The sequence below is a fragment of the Enoplosus armatus genome, chromosome 6 (assembly GCF_043641665.1).
Source record: "Enoplosus armatus isolate fEnoArm2 chromosome 6, fEnoArm2.hap1, whole genome shotgun sequence".
Lineage (NCBI taxonomy): Eukaryota > Metazoa > Chordata > Actinopteri > Centrarchiformes > Enoplosidae > Enoplosus > Enoplosus armatus.
Window position 1 is genome coordinate 8,000,882 of NC_092185.1, and position 21,083 is coordinate 8,021,964.

The window sequence follows — 21,083 nt, forward strand, 5'->3', positions numbered from 1 at the left end:
GAGCAATCAGACCTGTGTGTGATATGTGTGTATGTGTCATCACTTTGTGCTGCATGGGTGAACATTTCACTGTAACTCACTCACTAACAATGTGAGCTGGGTGTGACGCAGTGAGATGAATTCAAATGCTCATTAAGCTGCAAAAATGATAGGTAACCACATATTTCATCACCTGTGCAAAACAAAAAATGTGAGTTGAATTATTGTTAAGGAGAGAAGGACTATTAAGAACTCTAGTTGAAATGCATTGCAAAGAGAACAGCTTCTGATGGACAAATAACCAGGGTGACAAAGCAGGACATCACCACCGTGATGCACCTGACATGTGGAAAAGGCAGGTTGACAGTGACATGTAAAAAAAAAAGCTTACATCCCATCAAAAGCACACAAGGGATATTGGCAGGTGATGTGTCAGTGTTGTGCCATGGGTTCAGACATGCCTCCAGCAGTTACACTTGAGAAAACAGTCCAGCTATACCACAAAAAAGCCCGTAGGTGTTACTGATCTTGTCATTGTCAGCTTTACCAGGGCTATGACAGTGGACAGGTGATACCAGCTGAGCTTTGCCTGCTTCGTGACAGGACCTCATATGTCAGTTGATGAAAAAAAGAGATGGATAAAAAAGTTTAGAAAAAAAGCCTCAATTTTAATCAGTTAATAAGATTAGTTTTGAGCATCTGTCCAAATTGGGACAAAGGATGAGAAAACTCATACACAAAAATGAAACAAATCCTTTCTGAGCAAGTTTTCTGAAGAGGAAGTCTAGTTTCCACATAAATGAACAATATCAAATAAATGAATTATTACACAGAGGAAATGAGCAGTGAAAAGCAATAAATACATGAACGAAAAGCTTGATCGAAATGAACGAAAATCTTGATCACTATTAAGATTAAAGACGCTGTACCACAGTATGTGGCAAACAATAGCAGAAACTCATAATGACTATTTCCAGTTTGCCTTTGGTCCTCCAAAGCTCTTTTCATTCTTTAAATGTCCTAAAGAAAAAAAATATGAATGCAGCAGTTATTTGGTAGCCTATTTATTTACATTTACAAACTGCTTATTTAGCACACTTGTTTTGTAGGTATAGGTTTTAAATTATTTATCTTGGAAAATGGAAAGTTTGATCAAGTAATGAATTTGCCTTTGAAAATGGAATCCATCAAATGAACTGTGACATTGCTACACACATGGGCAGATATAATGAGAAGCGTGTCATCATACTCAGTAGTGGTTAGAGAAATGCATATGCTCAAAAAGCTTTAACCAACAGGTACCATTGGCCAGTTTGAAAAATTCAGCAAGTTTCCTTGGCAACCAGCTCGGGTGCACTGCTCCTTGGCACACCCTGAGAGTGACTGGCTGATGATATGCAAATTTAAGGAAACAGAAGCTAAAGTAAAAAAGAAGAGACAGTATAAATCTGTCCTGTAAAACAAAAATGTTTCATTCTTTAACATCTACATAAAATGTATACTGTACGTTTTCAGTGTGTTTACTGACTGCAGACATTGTGCCGCACCTGTCTGAAGTGGTTATTAAGATGCAGGATAGTCCTCTGTGTCATGCTGCTGTGCTCCCACAAGGGGGGATGCAGACAAATAAAGTGTACATTTAAAATGCAGTGTGTGTGTTACAGAGACTGAGGCAGAGAGTGGCAGAGAAGGCTGCTGAACAATATCTTTGTAGCAGCGCCTGTTTCTAAGTAGTGAACGTTTGTTTACGAACATTATGGGTGTATTTTGGTAGTTCTCCCATTCACTAATTTTCCATTAGGGCCTCAAGTCTTTTGTAAACAATTTCCATTAGTGATAGAATACTTTCTCACCAGTACTACTGCAAAAACGGAATCCTTTTAGTTCCATCTATAGTTCTGGTTCTGTGTGTAACAAGTTGACCAATAGTTATCTCTGTAGTAATGATACACCATATTCTCAGGTGGTAAATCTGACAGTTTTACCACCTGAGATTCACAGGGGTTCAGAAAGGAGAGCTCAAGAAACTTTTGCGGTCACCCGGTGCTAGTGAGGGAGAGTTCGCAGTACAAACGAGGCTAAATGCTGAATGTGAAGTGGCTGCCAGTGGCCACTGACTGGCGATTACAGCCTGCTACCTCTTTACAGATTCAGGTCCAGGATTCTCTGCAGATGAAAGATAAGGTTTCTCTGAGTCTCAGCATTTAAAGCTGCTCAATTTGAAGCTGTTAGAACTACACATCTATAATCTCTCCCTCTCTGCCTGGCTCACATTCTCACTAATACACTCCCTCTGTTTCTCTGTCTTTGGTCTCTTTGGTCTCTTACATACACTCTGCCCCTCTTTTACAGTAGTACTCTTCCTCTCTCTCTCTTTCTCTTCCTAACTTACACAAATGACACCCCTTTCCCTCCCAATGAAGCCAGAGAAATGAGAGAATGTCCAAAGAAGTCTTTGTGTCCTGTTATCTTTACCATGAAAACAGGACATTGTTTTATTGGAGACATTTAAAGTTGGCTTGAAGAAAATACTGTAAAATCCAGTCTGTAACTAGGTCTGACATAATAGACATCCCCTGGCTTTGACTGGTGTGACTCATCTTCATGATAAACTGTTCAGACCTGGCACTAACCTGCTATATAATTATATGCAACATTTGCCTTCAGACAGAGAACATGTTAGTCATGATATTTGTTACCCAAATCTAGTCCATATGGCCATTCTTGTCATACATTTTTGTAGAATTACAGCAGTTGTTGCTGACTCTACATAATAGATAGACAATAATTTCTTTGTTGGTCATTGTGCGCTATATTGTAAGATAAAGTGGGTGTTAAAACACCTTTTTATCACTGAGAATCATGCACACACACACCTTAGCTTTCAGATCCACTTTCCTTGACAACATGCCACTTCAACACAAATTAAACTCAACTATTCGTATCAAATGGACAGCATGAATCACGCGCCATCGTCCATAATTAGGGAAAGTCCATCCTCAGCATTTTCTGCGTGAATAGTGTGTGTTCACACGGCGTCTTTCAAGGTGTCTGAATCTTGATGGTAGCCCATTAATCCGAGTTAATTGAATCAATGCTGTCCCCCCCCTTCCCTCAGAGGTGCAGGATGGTAATAGTTCAGATGTAAACCCTTGGGTGATGTGTTCATTTTATGCTATGGGATTTGGAGATTGACTAGAAAGTCCACTGTGTATAGACCTGCAGTTAGTTTCCTGTAGCCAGTAAGACTTCAGATTAAAGAGAGAGGCTTGTTCATGGTATTTCATTGATAACACCCCATATCAAACAGATGTGTGTAAGAGTGAGCTCAGCTGTGTATGTGATTACCAAAAGGGGTCAGACCGTCTCATTCTACAACAAAAGCATGTGGATGCAGACTGTGATAGACACAAATGGAGACAAGTCTATGTTTTTATTAGTTTATCTGTAGCCAGATATGTCCTCATGACCTGTTCACTTGTAACAGCAATGTTTCGTGGTTGACTTGTCGCATGCAGTGATGGCAGGATGAGAAAAAGATGGCTGTTGTTTGTTAGCGCTATAGGTGTCTGAACGTATTTCACTGATGGAAAAAGGAGGCTCATTTTATTTGATAGGCTGCTTTCAATATGCTGAATTAAATGCTCTTTGATATTAATTTTGGATTAATTTCAAAGTCACTGTTGCGAAGTGACAGTTAAATTGTGTGTTAAATTGTCCTTGTCACAGAATCGGTTTTACTTAACCAAACCAAAAAAACCCCAAAACAAATAAACAGAAATAGACAAATGTGACATATGGGCTACCTAGAATCTGTCAAAGCACTGTGTGAGAAAAAGTAGTTCTTGCCTTTTCAGCATTTGTTTAAAATATGAAATTTGGCAGTGATCCATTGCTCAGCTCTTTAGCATATAGCTAACAAGGCTAAACAGAGAGGAAAGGACTTGTGTAAGATATTTCAACACCACACTTTAGTGACTGTGTCTGCACTCTACACACCAGTGAACACCTAACAAACCTGAGTTTGGGGTGGTGTAACTTTTAATTACACCGCCTCAAACTGTGACTGATTTCCATACTCCATTCTAATTTGTCACTTCATATAAGGTACTCAGTTTGTGAGACAGTGACTGTTTACCCACTTCACACACTTGTCGTGACAAATTTCATCAGCATAGCCTCAAGGTTAAGGAAGGTGTTCTCTGCCCAACCAAGTAATGGCCAAGTTCATTCCACTTAAAGACTCATATTATTAAAGAAAAGGTGCATCTGCTTCAACAAGATATCCTAAAAAAATGCTATTTGCTGTTCATTTTGTTCAAGGTTTTAGTCACAGCATAATTGCTCAACGTTCTTGAACATTGATTACTGCTGTTACTGATGAATATGCTACTCAATTCTTTCTTGTGTGCGCACTGCTGTGACACATCTTTCTGATGTGAAATTGCATGCCAGGTCCCCCTGTATTACAGTAAATATAATGTGTAGCCTGATGCCACTGATGTCATGCTTAATATCATATGGTGTTTGTCTTCTGCTACACTTGGGTACTCCTCTGACAAGAGAGTAAGATGAGCTCTCCCTGAAATTGTGTCTAAGTGATTGCTGCCTGAACGTCTGTAAAGCTTTAAAGAACAGGTAGTGTAGTTAGAAACAGATTGGATACAGAGAGTTATATTTGGATGCTTTTTGAAACTGTTGTTAATCTAACATCTTTGTCAGTAGCATATTGAAATAAACATTGTAGACAGAAAGAGAGAGAGAAGCAGAGATAAACAGACTCAGTAAGCGGGAGAGCGAGTCATTCACACGTCAGGCACTAACATGTGCTACCTCTTGCTGCTCATCTATTATACAGTGCTGCTTTAACTGTGCTATGAAATATGGAGGGCTGAAAGATGAAACGGTATTAGTTTATATCCCTGTTGCTGAGTGTACTCCTGCAGGGTCCTCAAATTGAGACGGAGAAGCATATGCACCTGCTATCGTCGTTGGACTCCAGCCAAACAGAAGGAAACCCAAAGAGCAGAGAGCCAGGGGAGGATACGAGGAGAAGACGGGAGGCAGTTCATTCAGTCTTCCTGTCAAATAAACCCAAGCTTGTCCATAGTTGATTGCAAGCGCAATGAGGATGCATACCTACCATACAGTAGTATCTAGGAGCAGAAGTCTCTTCTTAAACTCATCCACTATATGATCCAGTTCACAAGGGAACAAACACATGTTTGCTATATTAGTGATCTGTATTATCCCTTTAGGGCATTGGCTGGGACTCTTAGCTCTTCCCACATCCAGTTGGAGGCTCAGCACTGTTAATTAGTGCATATGTCATCTGGGCAGCGACAGCCAGAGGTCTTGGGAGATGGAGACAGGGCTGTGTGAGAGTCATTACACTCCATCATCTTAGCACTCCCCTCTTTTTCTTTCACTTCACTTTACCACTACGCTTCACTCTCCTTTCTCTTCTCTGTCGGTGCATCATTTCTCGCTAAAAGGCAACAACAATGCCCTGTCTCTTTCCATTGTGACTGGATGCCATCAGTGCCTTTAGAGATACTATAGTGATGCCCTGCTCCATGCATCATCCTTGCTTGCATAATCATAAACAAACACACACAAACAACACATCTTAATTAGTGAGGCACTTTTGGGCCGTGTTTTGAATTCAGATGGGGAATGATGTAATGTGGTGTTTGTGTTTGTTGCCACTTAGTTGACCTGTTTGCACTTCCTTGAACTTGTGTTCACTTTGGCTTGTATTTTTTATGACCCACTCAAACAAAACCCTTCTGCCCATAGCCCTAACTTGTTTAAAATTCTGTAATGCATTTTGCCTCATTTCTGTGGCATAATTGTGTCTGTTAATGTGAATTCAGAACTCCAGGCCAGACTTATTAATTAGTTAGTGCATCTAGACAATAACTTTTTTTTGCATTAGTGTAGTTCTACACAACTCATCTTTAGATACATACCTGCAAAGTCAACTGGGTAGGTGGGCTCAGAGTTGCTCCTTGCTTATACAGCAGGTTTTCATTCATATCACATATTGTAAAGTGCTGTGTTCAGACTGTAGAATCACAAGAATTAACATATTTGTGATTCTTAGAGGCATAAAGACAGACTAACACCTTTAAACCTAGTTAGCTTTACCCTCCAAATGCCCAATGATCCATGTCTAGCTTTAGGCCATCTAATATAGTGATTAATTGGAAACACACAGCCTTCTCTGTCTTCCTTCACGCCTCCTCTGTTCATTGTCCCACCGTGCTCCACAAGTGTGACCTACAGTTTGTCTCTCATCTTCTCCCTCAAGCCCATACTCTCCTGTCCAATCATCCTTCACTTATGTCTCTAATTTAAGCGGACAAAAGATCAAGGCTTGGCCTTTGATGAAAGAGTGTGAAGACAAGAGGGAGACTGAAGAGAAGAATGTTATACCCCAGGGTGTCTGATCTCAACCAGTGTGTGAATGAATTTGACATGGAGGGACATTGATAAACACACAAGGCCACACTGGCTGCACATGTAATCAGCGACACAACCAACAATGAGTGGCAGAAGAATGTGATTCAGCATTTCTCAGAAAAAATTGCAGCTTAAGTGTTGTGACCAGCCACGTTTCTGCTGTGCAGTGAAGCACCTCACTAGACTCTCTCTCCACTGAAATGTATACCTGCTGGTGTAACTTATTCTTCTACTCTAATATACTCTTATCTTGAAGTAAGCCCATCCAGCTCTCCTTAGCTCTCTAATTCTAGTGTCACAGGAGTGTAACTGTACCGAGGCTGTATGGCTCTAATGCTTTCATGGACTGTGTAGAATTCAAGCTTACTCTAGTCATCATAAGTTTCTAGATTAAAAACACACCAAAATGTTAAAAGGACATGTAACCATAGCAAACCATTAATGTGTATATGGCCCATTATATAGACTATACAGGCAACTAATGATTTTTTTCATTATTGATTCATCTGCAGATTATCTTCTCGATGAACTGATGAATCATTTAGTCTATGAAATGTAAAAATTGTAAAAAAAACGCCCATACTGAATCAGTTTCCCAGAATCAAAGGACAACAATCAGAGCGAGAACCAGCTCACAACAAGGTATACATACAACATGTCAACATTTACCTGATTCTTCGTTTGTGTCAGTTCTCATTCTTTTTAGAGCTTGTTGTGGCATTGTTATGCTCTGTAAACACAGGCTCAAGAGTTACACATGGTTGAACATGACACGCTACAGAGCATTATCACTCACTGGCCATTGCAGTGAGGATTTACCCAGCTTGACACACATGCACGTGTATTTACTCACATGCACTTAATGTATTTCCAGGCAGAAAGCTGCTACCACTGCATATGTCACCAAACAATGTTGTGTCATTTGGCAGCAGTGTGCAAGTCCACCATCGCAGCTACCGGCTACCTATGACATGATTCATTTAAGCTAATTAATATCATATACATTCAACAGTTTATATGCCCAAACCAGATTATCAAACTTTGAAGATGATGTTGGTCCATAATGCAACACATTATTTTAAATGGTTAACAACAGTTTCAGTTATCACTTGTGAGTCTCCACTTGTATTTATCATAAGTCAATAATGTCTTGACTCAGAATGAAGAATGACATCCTCATCCTAAAATATTAATAGACGTGGTTATCCTTGTCATAATTCTGTTTGACATTGCATGGCCAAGTACCCAAGGTTTCTAAGAACTAAAGTGGCGACCTATTATGTGGAAAGAAATTTCAATGACAATACATTTCCATGTTGTATTCACTAGCACCTAATGCTTTGCAAAGGTTGTTGTGATTGCGCTGTCAAGACCCTTTGATCGACTGGCAGGCAGACACACAAACACACATACACACAGTTGCATATACTTAATAAATGCACATTATTCCTCTTGGTGTTAAAGGCATTTTTCACTATCCTGCTCTTTCTCTCTCTCTCTCTCTCTTGTTAAATTAATCTGTGCTGCACTCTTTCTTTCCCTTTCATGCTTTGAATGTTGTATTGAGTGTGGCTGGCTCTGCATTGCAGTTCAGAGTCACTATTGGGGAGAATCCATTCATAGCCTTTATTAGGGTTGGGCGATATGACGGTATATACTGTGAAAGGATAGAAATGTGTCCACCGGTAGAGATTTAGTAGTACCGTCTCCACTGGGAGCTGTCTCTGCTAGATTCCCACGTAATCCCGATTCTTGCTTGATCTCGTGAATCCAGCTGCCTCGCAAGGTAACGTTATTTTGGCAGCAGAACTGCTTACCACGTTCTCATGTGACGTGAGAGCGACAGTTCAGTTTGTGGTGGTAATGCCAACCTCTACAGGAAAAAGAGAGTGACAAGAACACATGAAGGAGGAGAGTGAAATTGTAAATATAGTACGATATAGTTATTTTAAACCATTTCTTAATTCAATTTACACAATAGTTACAGTATCGTGATATATACCGTTATCACCTGAGCCTTTATTTAGACCTCTGGGATTCTTGGGGGGGAAGACCCTTGTTTTCAATAGCACCAACAAACCACAGCAAAACAGTAAGGTATCTGTCCATTTATTCAAAGTTTGTGTGTGTATGTGTGGAGCACAGCAGAAAAAAGAAATATACAGAGACAAGCAGAGACAATAAAAAGGGAGATTTAAACATTTTATTAGAAAGACCTTTCAATTACCTGTGGCAGGTCTGCTCAGCATACATTTTCTCTTTATTAACAACACCCTCCAATAATAATCACTATTAAACCTTAAAAACTGTAGTCTTAATTTTTGTTTCATTGGATTATGTGCACATTAGGTATGCCAGTCAAACATAATGTGTAAATTGTTAATGGATAAAAGAGTTAATGGAATTTGGTTTGAGACTCCCTCCACTGGCTCTTTTTTAGTGTGGCGTGAAAATATTCATCAGATATTTGATAAAATAATCCAATACAATTGTTTTTTTTCCTTGTTTTTTGACTCACATCTGGGAAAGGGGTCTCCTTTTCTCAAGTTTATAACAGAGACAAACTATCTGATTTACTCTAAAACAGCCAAAAACAAAATTGGTGCAAATATGACATATGGTACACTTTGAACAATATGGGCAGTAACTATACTGACACAGCATGGAAACAAGGTGCAACACATATACACTATATTGCCAAAAGTATTCACTCACCCATCCAAATAATTGAAATCAGGTGTTCCAATCACTTCCATGGCCACAGGTGTATAAAATCATGCACCAAGGCATGCAGACTGTTTCTACAAACATATGTGAAAGAATGGGTCGCTCTCAGGAGCTCAGTGAATTCCAGCGTGGTACTGTGATAGCATGCAACCTGTGCAACAAGTCCAGTCGTGAAATTTCCTCGCTCCTAAATATTCCACAGTCAACTGTCAGTGGTATTATAACAAAGTGGAAGCGATTGGGAACGACAGCAACTCAGCCACGAAGTGGTAGGCCACGTAAAATGACGGAGCGGGGTCAGCGGACGCTGAGGCGCATAGTGCGCAGAGGTCGCCAACTTTCTGTAGAGTCAATCGCTACAGACCTCCAAACTTCATGTGTCTCTGGAGTGACGAATCGCGCTTCACCATCTGGCGATCTGATGGACGAGTCTGGGTTTGGCGGTTGCCAGGAGAACGGTACTTGTCTGACTGCATTGTGCCAAGTGTAAAGTTTGGTGGAGGGGGGATTATGGTGTGGGGTTGTTTTCCAGGAGCTGGGCTTGGCCCCCTAGTTCCAGTGAAAGGAACTCTGAATGCTTCAGCATACCAAGAGATTTTGGACAATTCCATGCTCCCAACTTTGTGGGAACAGTTTGGGGATGGCCCCTTCCTGTTCCAACATGACTGTGCACCAGTGCACAAAGCAAGGTCCATAAAGACATGGATGAGAGAGTTTGGTGTGGATGAACTTGACTGGCCTGCACAGAGTCCTGACCTCAACCCGATAGAACACCTTTGGGATGAATTAGAGCGGAGACTGAGAGCCAGGCCTTCTCGTCCAACATCAGTGTGTCACCTCACAAATGCGCCTCTGGAAGAATGGTCAAAAATTCCCATAAACACACTCCTAAACCTTGTGGAAAGCCTTCCCAGAAGAGTTGAAGCTGTTATAGCTGCAAAGGGTGGACCGACGTCATATTAAACCCTGTGGATTAAGAATGGGATGTCACTTAAGTTCATATGCGAGTCAAGGCAGGTGAGCCAATACTTTTGGCAATATAGTGTATGTGAGAATGAGAAAGTGTGGGTACATTGACAGTTACATATTAATTAGCCAACTGGCTTTTGTGTAAATAAAAGTCTGTGGGGAGTTGTGGTGTGAGGCACAGTTAGTTTGATTGCACCAGTGTGTCTGCTTTGAAGTTCAGCTGACATTGTTGGTGCAGTTATAAGTGTTCCAGTACACTGCAGCAATTACTCTTTTGGCCAGAGAGCCCTGCGTTGCTTGGATCACGCAGAGTGAGAGACTGTAGATTTATCAGTGGAAATCCAGACGGTGATTTTAAATGAATCGTTGGTCCAGTTCAGTGTTGAATGAAGTTCAATCATAGGGCTTTAGGTACATGTAATGTTGAGCTACACAGTTCAGCCAATGTAGAATCATAAACAAGGCCGACTCATAATTTGAAGACAAGCCCCAAGCCCTCCTGGGGATAGAGGATAAAGATCCGGCAAATCAGTCAGCTTTGAAAATGCTGACAATCTAAGCCTTGTACAACTATATCTTTCATTTTCAGTAGTAGCAGAGACTAGGGGTTCTGCTACTGTATTGAATTTACATTTTGATTTATTGATTTTCAGTTCTTTATCGAACATTTAAATGAAATGTCTGTCGTTGTTCTGCAGTTTTAGAACTACTAACTAATTGTAGTGTAAGGGTGTTGAAGTCTCTGCATAAAGACCCTGCACGCTCACACAGGTGTTTTGATTTATTCTGGCTGATACGAGTTTGATGAGGTCACCAAACTCCAAGAAGGTGTAAAAGGTTGTTTTGCCCTATCAGGTGCAACAAATGAACAGAGTCAAGGAGATGTCAGTAATGTCAAATAAAAATAAGTTATAACACCTGTGTGTTGGGTCTTTAAGAGCTAAGCATCTTAACAAGGGAGGGAGGTTGGAGAGTGCAGATATAACACTGATATGTGTAATTACATAACTATTCAGTTACTATTGCTATATAATTTGATTGATTCAAATAGTTTTTAATCATATTGTCTATGTTTGATGGTGTTGTCAGACTATTTGTCTGCAATATAGATCAATAAACGGCAGCTAGTTGCTTTTAGCCAGGGAAGTTTTTCTTTTCTTTTATACGTGAAATGTGATAAGTACCACAGTTGGGAGATTAATTTGTAACTCAGTTTTAAACTGATTTAATATTAGGCTTACAAGTTCTTTATCCAGATTAAGTAGTCATATACGAATTACACTGCATGTAAGTATAACTGTGCTACCTTCTCTTGCTTTTAAAATTATAGATGAGTTGGTCCGAAATGTGGTGATTACAGTGATTGGTTTTAGTATTAAGCACCAAAGTAGTTATTTTATGAAACAGTGATTAGGGTTATGCCCTTCAATAAAAGTTTGCTTGCACACAGACTCAAGGACCCACAATTACATAAACGTACATCTTGAGCTGCCACCTTGAGAACTAAAACCAAGGTTATCTTGCAACAACAGATGTGGCTACAAATGTTCCTGACGAGAAAAGTAGAAAGTCACCCTATAGAGTTTGATCACTTTCCCAGTTTCAGAAGTGTGCTTGAAAATGCTATCCACTATGTGCTATCCACAAATGCTATTGTTGTGTGTACAATGAGAGATGACATCAAGCAATATATTTTTATATGATGTATTTGCATTGAAAGATGACACTTAAAGCCAGGACCCAACACATATACTGGAGGGGAAGGAAACCTATTTCAAAAACAACAAATAGATGAATGTGTAAATAAATGAATAACAAGATGTCTCTCTTAGCTAAAATTAACAATCAAAGTCTCTTTTCTTTGCTTGAAAAAAGCTCTAATAGTAGGTAATAGGTTTAGTTCAAAGTCAGTATTAAAGGGGAGATGTTTACTTCCGTCACAGCTTACTCTCCACTCTCATTATTTTGCATGTACAGTATGTATCACTTTTTGTAATTACTTAGTCACTCTTGAAAGTGACTTTGCTAGCTATGACTCTTTGATTGAGTTTAATTTCTCCTACACGAGGCTAATAACATACAAGGACATTTTGCCATGAGTGAGCTTGTTTTATGGGTATTGCCATGGCTTTTGATTTTGTAGGTGAACTTTTTAAGGGTTGACCTCCTAGCAATTTCCTTGCGGCGAAAGCAACGAGAAATAGGGCCAGGGGGGGGGCCGGGGGGGTACCTAACCACTGCGTCTTTATGCACAAACACAGATTTAAATCTCTGTGATTTTGGGCATTGTCTTGAAGATTGTTTATTTTGATGGACTTTTCCCACTACTCTGATGGGAAATAATTGACATCGTCAGTGTAAACATTACTCTGAGGGATAACTAAAACAGTAGTGTCAGTAAGCAGTGGGCTTTTATACTAAAACTAGAAAACTAGTGCTACTGTAGGTTTGACTATTTGAAACACAGACCTATTGTCATCAGAAGCCTAATAATACTGATGTCCAAAAGTGGGTCTCTTTCTGTTCACAGAAACCTAGTTGTAGATTGATCTTATTTTGACTTTTTAAAATGGTTGGAGGAAAAATATGTGGCTTAAAGGGTCATACTATTGACCTGCTTGTTACCACAACCTTATTTTCCATTCTAAAAACTAAAGTAGCTGTAAGCAGTAACAGTGCAGCAGTTGTCTACACTACTGTATATAGCCAGTTTTGTAGAAAGCAACCAGACCAACTCAGAGGTCTTCCAAAAGAAAAAAGTAAAAAGAGTGTTTATGTGCAGTAAATAGCAAAGTCTTTTTGTAGGCTGGAGATACATTTTAGTAACGGCTGGATTTGATGGCCTCACACAACCAGACTACATCTCACAAGCTCAGTTAGTCATAAAGAGATTTAAGTCCGGAAATAATTACCCGAGAACCGATTCAGCCCAATCAGATACTTATCAACCAATCAGTGAAAGTTTAGATGATAACATGGCTCGCTGGCTCTATAAACTCCCAACAGCATTATCTACTACCTGTCTGAAGGAGGAAACTGTCGATCATCTGCTGCTTTTTATCAATAAGATTGATCATATCAAGGGTATGATGGCACTTTCCTTTCCCCTGAATTGCTTTAGGCTTATACCAGTGTATGATCTAATGGATACCGTGCAGAACAAGAGTCGTTCACCTTGTCATGACATTATCTCTTTAAGACTGTTAAGAGACGTAATTGGGGCTGTTGGCTCTAATCTGCACTGTAATCTGTAATAAAAGATCACCTTCTTCTGGATGTGTACCAAACTTTTTGTCTTATGTTCAACTGCTGCTGAAGAGACAGCGTGTCTTGATCCCACAGTAAGACCCTCTGACCTATTTCCAGACTCACCTTCATTTAAAGAGTCTTCTAGGATTGCTCAATAGTAATAAGCCTTCTGACACAGGTACATGTCCTGCACTGCTATTGGTTGAACATCATTTGACACTACTGAGGACACGATCCTGTGTCTAGCATACTGATGTTTTCTCTGTATATGCTACTTTTGGAACATATTTTATCATTTGTCACAACACATCATCATCACAACATGTCTTTTCGTATGTACCACATCTATGCAGATGATGTGCAGATACTCATTCAATCCGAATGTCTGCCTTAGTGTGTCTCGGTGTTGTTTGATTAAGTTCAAGCCTGGAGCAGCACTCAAAGACATTTGTTCAGTCATGTTTTTTTTGTTTATATGAATATTTCAGAATTCTATCTCTAAATAATACCGGGAACATTCAACAAGCTGCTGTTAAGCCCTTTTTTTTTTTTTTTAAATGGAAGCACTGGTGTTTCAGTCAGAGCCGCGTGTGTGCATCTGCATCTTGGCTGTGGTTGTTACAGTAGTTGTGCTGCACTGCTGTGAGAAGATGTGATTTCTCAACAGTTGTGTCTGAGTGTCAGAAACATAGTGGTGCTGAACAGGATAGAGTTTCCGAATCAATACTGCAGGCAGCATTGATTGATTTATTACTTGTGGGTTTGCACACTCCCTCTCTCTCTGCTCTCTCTCTCTGCCGTCTGTAGCTCAGGCTCCACAATGTGGTAACGAGAGGGAAGTGCTCTGCCTAGCCGCAATAACCCTAGTTCTTCACACTCCTAACAGACTGCATGACAAACCCAGTGTGTGAGGTTCAGTTAACAGTTAACCAGTTATGTATTACATATACAGTTGTTTATTAGAGTGCAGAAGTTAACTGAGTGGATTCTATTTTTCACATTTTTCCCAGGGGCATCCATACCTGTGAACTGTTTCATTTACGACTGGAGACAGAGCTTCTGCAGCCATTGATGTAGCAGTTAAATATTGTCCAGCTTAATTTTCAGAGCATGAATAATGCATGCTCACATGCAGGCTCAAATTTATATTTTTGAAAAATTGGTATCAGGAGAGTGTTTTTGTAAGAGCTTTTGCTCATATTATGGGTTTGTTGACTTTAGTGTGATAACTACCCCTGGCTTTTATGATGACCTTTGTGACAAGTAATGGATTACGGTGAAATGCGACCATACCTATGTGAATTGCTTATTATGATGAAAGGCCTAGCTTCTCCCCAGGGCATGACTTTGGAAGTTCAATAAATGCCTCACTGATGAAAGAGGTCCTATTTAAAATTCTAGAACATCTTTCAGCACATAAATGTTATATTTATGTTAATCTGCAAAATATCACTCTTCAATCTCTTAGTTTTACTTAACTGAAGGGTAATATGTGATATTTAGACAAATGACGTGCTTAACCTTCTCCCGTCTTTTGCTCTTGTCTCTGCAGAAATGTATGAAATTCAATGTCGATGCTCCTATCTGGCTGTCCAAGCAGCGGATCCTGTGTACTCTCAACCAGAGCCTGAAGGATGTACTCAACTATGGCCTATTCCAGCCGGCTTACAACGGCAAGGCTGGCAAGTTTCTGGATGAAGAGAGACAGCTAAGGGAATACCCCTTCCCATCCATCGCTCCTGTACCTTACCTGGAGGTAGGTATGGATCATGTGTATGTATGAGGCTTTAAGGAGTGTCTGTAGCAGAGCAAGAGGTGGTACATGCCATCACACCATATATAATCTCCTATATGTACCCTATCATGGGGTGGGGGAAAAAATAAATTCACATAACAATCGCTATTCTTATCTTTTACGTTTCTGAATCAATTCTCAGATTCTAAATCTCTAAATTTTCTATCGTTGATAAAAATACCTACCACACACTGAGGTTATCTTCAATAAACGCACTAGCAAACAAATCGGCCGACCAACGCATACTGCACCACTTAACAGAACTTCCAGCCACCTGTGATCAGGTGAAGAAAATAACTCCCATCATATCATATCCTGTTTCACTCATAAAGACCTGCAGTGGTACTAAGTTATGGATAATGATGGGTTTCCATAGTACTAGTGTTACAGTGGAGAGGGAGTTGTCACTGCTTGAGATGTTAGTAACATTAGTGTATCGTAAAAGATGTGACATGCAGTGCGCCTGTGGCTTTTGGGGGACGAGGGCCTGTGGGGTCTGGGGCCATTTACCTGCTTTTCCTGGTGAGAAATCCAGCCTTGAAAGAGAAGAAAGAGAAGGAGACTGAACAGATATACAAATAATATAGGAATGAAGTTCCCTAAATCATGTCAAACATGTAACAACAAGGTGAGGGTATATGTAACCCCCCCAGTGTTCAACTTAACCATTTCAAATTGACCTATAAGGTCCACTGTAGTGGTGCCTCAGGTCATTTTCTCCATATAGACTGAATACACGGTCCCTGTTGTCGTTTGTTAATCATCCGATAAGCTATTGTTATTGAAGAGTATCTGCTGTAGTCTTTTTGAAGTTGTCTATATGGGTGTGTATGCATCACAGGCACACACACATGCAGGCTCACACAGCATGTGGGTGTGGGTTTGGCCGTGTATGCTTTTGTTTTAGTTTGTCGTGGAGCGTCAGTCAAACTTAGCAGCAATAATACCACGCTCAATGACAGTGTGTTGTATGCAGCAGCTGTCATCTCTCAGAGATAATTGTTGTGCTTGTCCATCATGGTTTTTGATCTGAGAGAAACGCAGGCATACAAAGATGTGTTGCCCTACAGACAGTGGTTTAAAGGTGTCAGGTGGTTTTCTGACAGGGCCTCTTTGTTTTCACTTGTTTTATGATGTGTCAAGAGATGGAGAGCAATTCACTTTCCCCCTTGAGCCTCAATTTAATGTCAATCCCTGATGCATCGGGAGATACTACTATTATTATTAACTACATTATTACTTATGATAGTCCCAGCTTGCTTTGGAAATTGTAATACATCTCTTTAATAAAAAGGCTTTCCCATGTTTTCTTTGGTGGTACAGTTTTGGCTGTAATGAAATGTATCAGCATATGGCAAGCTCATGGTAGGCCTATTTGTATTCTTCTCTTCTCTTCACTCTGTGTCAGTAATTTTTCTCTCTCACCTTCTTATCATGGCTCTTGTTATTTCAGATTTGATTTACTGTTCCAGTTGGGCTCTTAGTTGCAGTCAGTTTACAAACGTAAAACTGACAGGCTGAAATATGTTTCCAGGATTTTACCTGCCTTCATGATCAGAGCCATGTTTCTTAACAAATGCATCAGATGAATCGCATCTGTATTAGCATTAGTAAAACATTGTTTGATATAACACACAAAAGGCTCAACTAATTGTGCAGTGAGTGAATCAGAATATTCACAATGTCATCTACTTTATAAAATCAACATTCTTCTTCACAGTTATTATCCTAGACAATCACCAGACGGTAAGAAATTATTAAATTTGAATAATAATGTAGAAAGTAGAGAGTAGAGGACGTAGCTTTCTAGAAAGCATCCAATCGGTTTAACCCTTTTTACTATACTGGAACACCTAGGGACAATGTCACGAGTGATACTCTGCGTAGCCACAAGTCTGATGGCAGATGAGTGGTAAATGGCAAGGATCACCGTGTTTATAATGTCATTTTAGTGGTCTGCAGCTGTGTGCCCTCATTGTGTCCAGTAGGTTCCCCAAATACTGCTGTTCCTGGCTAAAACTATTATTTGAGGAACTCTATAAGTAATAAGAATCCTTGATTCAAACATGCTATGTATTAACTGTCTGAACTGAAAGCAATGATGGAAGAAAGGCGTGGTGGGGAAAAGAGAGTGAAACCTTCCATAAAAAAAGTGGCTGCTACTTCCTGGGCTGCACATATAGCCTGATAGAGCCCAATGTGTCTGCCTAAGGATCGATATCAGTGGACTACTGGTTTTAAATGGCATCTTCCAACTTTTTTCTGTTTCATCTCTAACTTTGAGTCTATGGTTGTACTTGCAAAAGCTTACGATGTAGCTGAATAGGTGTGGCCTCTGATTAGTTTGTGAAGTTGTGTGAGCGAGTGTCTGCTACTACTCTGTTGAAGCACTGTGTGTGTCATTGATTGACCAGCAGCTATTCCTTGAGGCCTGTGGTGTGTAGAGATGATTGACAGGTTTGGATTAGCTGCTCAAAACCCCTCTGCTCTGTCATGGATTTAGTGAAGACCACACATCGCTGGAGTAGCAGATGTGCGCACACACACAGAACTGAAATACATTGCGAGTCCTGGGCAGTGAAAGTTACGCATTTTTAAAGCTATTACAGGCTGTCAGTGTTCAGTGAAACCTGTCTATTAAACAAGCAGCTTGCAACAGACTTAATGAATGATCTGGCTTTTGGTCCGGAGACCAGAGCTGCATAGTACAGAAAACAGAAACCATGCCAGATGATTTTGCAGTAGTGAAAGCACAAGTACATCAAGAGTTTTTTGGGGGTTTTCTTAAGTTGTAAAAGTTTTCATAGTAAAAGTGCTGAAGTCTTTTTTAACAGTACTTAAGAAAATATTTACATTAAGGCATTTGAAAAATGTTGCAATGTTATACAGAAATTGCTTTTAGTTACTTGAATATAACTACATTTAAATACAAATATGAGTACCTTTGTTGTCTTCAAATATTTAATACTAGAAATACATAAATATGTCTCAGTGGGCTAAAGCACATGCCATAGACAGTAATTACAGTCCACCCTACCCATAGTCAAAAATCATGCAATTTATAGACACTGATATTGCAACACCACAATGTGGAAATGACTTTGATATATTTTAAACTTTTGTCAGTATATTGTTAACAGTGTTGATTAGAGACAATATGGTTTGATTCACAATACATCGCTGCGAGTTGCTGCTTTTTGTCTCAGCAAATTGCTTGTAGCCACAAGACAGTTTTAGTGGTTAAAGTGAGCAGACAATTCACTTCACTGTGTATGTAAATGCAGTTTGCTCGTTGTAGTGAAAGAACCCATGAGATCCAACTTTGAAATAATCCATTCCCAGTTTGCATATTGCAATTTTCAGCTCTACGATGTGAATTGTCATATTTTATATTACATCATTTTTGCCACAATATTTTTTCTACCTTCTCATTACCTTTTAACTTTTTCTTATACAGTATTCTGTGTTGTCAGTATTGTATAATCCATCATGGTGATCTGAGTTCACCTTTGTTGTTTTGTGTTACTTCTATCAACATATTTTTTATTCTTTAAATGTCACGAGTGCTATACATATATATACATACGCAACAGAGCAATAAATACTTATATATACATACATATACATTGTTATTGTATATATTTTTTACTTTTATTTTTCACTTAAATATTGTAAATGTGTATATTTTTTATTTTCTGTTTCTTATTTTTTATATTTTTGTACATACTCTTATTTCTAAATTTGTGCTACTTTCTACTCTTTAATGGGAGCACCAGTACTGTATAATTTCCCCCTAGGGATCAATAAAGTATTTCTGATTCTGATTCTGATTATTGACTAATTATATATAAACAATATATATATTAACAAAATATATTTTTGTTTTGTTTAAACTTAAGCTTCAAGGAGCAATAGATACGTTTTCAAGCAAGGTCTGCAGGGCTGATACTGTGTGACAAATTGATATTGAATGACTTTGATAATCAACGCTATTATTGTTGGTTTTGTTTGTGGTGTTTTTGTTAAGCAGTCAAGACACAAACAAAAAAAGGGTAAAAGTTAAACTGCTTAGCCTCTTATGTTTGTTGTTGTTGTGTTTCAGTTCCGCTATAAACGACGTGTCTACACCCAGACTCTCCTGGATGAAAAGCAGCTGTCTAAGCTCCACACCAAGGTAAGCTGTGACTCCTGACATCTGAAGAGCTCATGCTTTGTGCAACCTTCTACTCACTCTGCAACTGAGTGATTGACATGTTGTATATCCAGTACATTAAACTGTGGTCATAGCCTTGATAGCATGGTGGCCAAGTGGCTACGGCAAGTGCATTTATTGACAAAGTCTCTATCAAATTGTATCTCAGGTTTAGAATATGCGTAACAAACATTTGTGTATCAGTGGTTTATTACTTACTGACTGGGTATGAACAGATGCAGAAGGAAAGGCTGGTTCAGTAAAATCACTCTTTACTTGTTGGATAGGCAGGCTGAGAGACAGCAAGAAAAAGGCAGTCGAAAACTGGCAAACAGAACCAAAGAGGCAATGCTGGCAGATGGTGGGAAGGGCAGGCAGGTGGTCACAAACACAGATATAAAGAGGCAGAATAGGACAAAGACTGGCATGGTAAGGCTATTGCGCAACCCAGATAATTTAGCAGAGTGTGACTGCAGGCTGGGCCCTGAAGATACTATGACTAAGAAGAATAGGGGAACAGGTGTGCAAGCAGGTTACTGATCAGGTGATGGTCTGAAGCAGAAACTCAGTGGGGACGACTAGTGGACAGGTGAGGAATGGCATGTCTGAAATGCCAGGAGATGTTAGTAAGTGCAGATGCAGATAAGGTCGATTCAGTAGAGCAGATAACACCATGATTGTATGTGTGTGGGTGGGTGTGTGTGTGCGTGTATGTGTGTGCATATGTGGGCGTAATAGTGGAACAGACAACAGAGAGAACTGAATGCATTTGCATCAAATCCCATCAGGGGGCAGGAGATTTACACTGGAGGGAATTAACAGTGTCAATTGTGTGTTTTTGTGTGTTAGAGGGAGAGAGACAGAGAACAATAGTGGAGATCTGCTGTTGGGTACAAATCGTGGAACTGCAGTTTTTTTATTCTGCAGAATATGCTGATTTTGTCATCGATTACTCTTGAAACATGCTGCATCACATAATCTCATGAATAAAATGCCATTAAGTTAGACCACAAAGTATCCACTTACACTCCTTATGTGTGACTAATGCTCTTAGATGTGCTTTTCTTGTATTTAATTTACTATAGCTAGAGAGAGCAGTTTAACAGCTTATAGCTTTGCAGTGAGCTCCATGTATATCGCATGAGAACATTTGATTATATTGTTAATCCTCACTATCATAGTGTGAGGAACTAAACCAAGTGCTAGGCAAATATTGGGTGGTTCAAGACTGTTGATTGGCCCCCCCACTGTTTTTTTTTCTTTTTTCTCCCCCCAAAGTATTAGTGAAAGGGCCTCTGAAATTGTACATTTTGCATTATAGGTGCATTGGTGTCTGCTACTTTTATAACTGTCAAATTCAGCTATCTTTACTGCCTTTGTGTGTTTCTCAGTTGCTTTCAACTTAAAGAACAGACAGGAAAACAGCACGTAAGAACAATCAGTGTATCCAGGATATTGCAAAATACTATTCTATATACAATGAATGAACAGAGCATTGTTTTGCAGAAATGTGGTATGGAGTAGGGCCTTTTTTGTCAGGGTCCAAGTGCTTGTTAGAGACTTTTCAACATTTGGAAAGTAGAGGCCAAAATGTGGCCTGCTAAGAATCCTCCTGAGGTTTTGGGAATTCATGGCTGGTTTGAAAATGGTTTCTTAGAAAGAGAGGGAACTTTGAGTTCATTGTTGGGTTTCTACTGTATATTCATG

General features: G+C 39.5%; 1 protein-coding gene across 1 annotated transcript in view; it reads left to right on the plus strand.

Moving 5' to 3' along the window:
• shank3a (SH3 and multiple ankyrin repeat domains 3a) overlaps positions 1 to 21,083 on the plus strand; it is a 130,219-nt gene that overhangs the window by 9,096 nt on the left and 100,040 nt on the right. The window contains exons 2-3 of the mRNA XM_070906865.1: positions 14,942 to 15,145; positions 19,287 to 19,358. Of these exons, the coding sequence (XP_070762966.1) occupies positions 14,942 to 15,145; positions 19,287 to 19,358 (276 nt within the window). The remainder of the gene's footprint in view (positions 1 to 14,941; positions 15,146 to 19,286; positions 19,359 to 21,083) is intronic.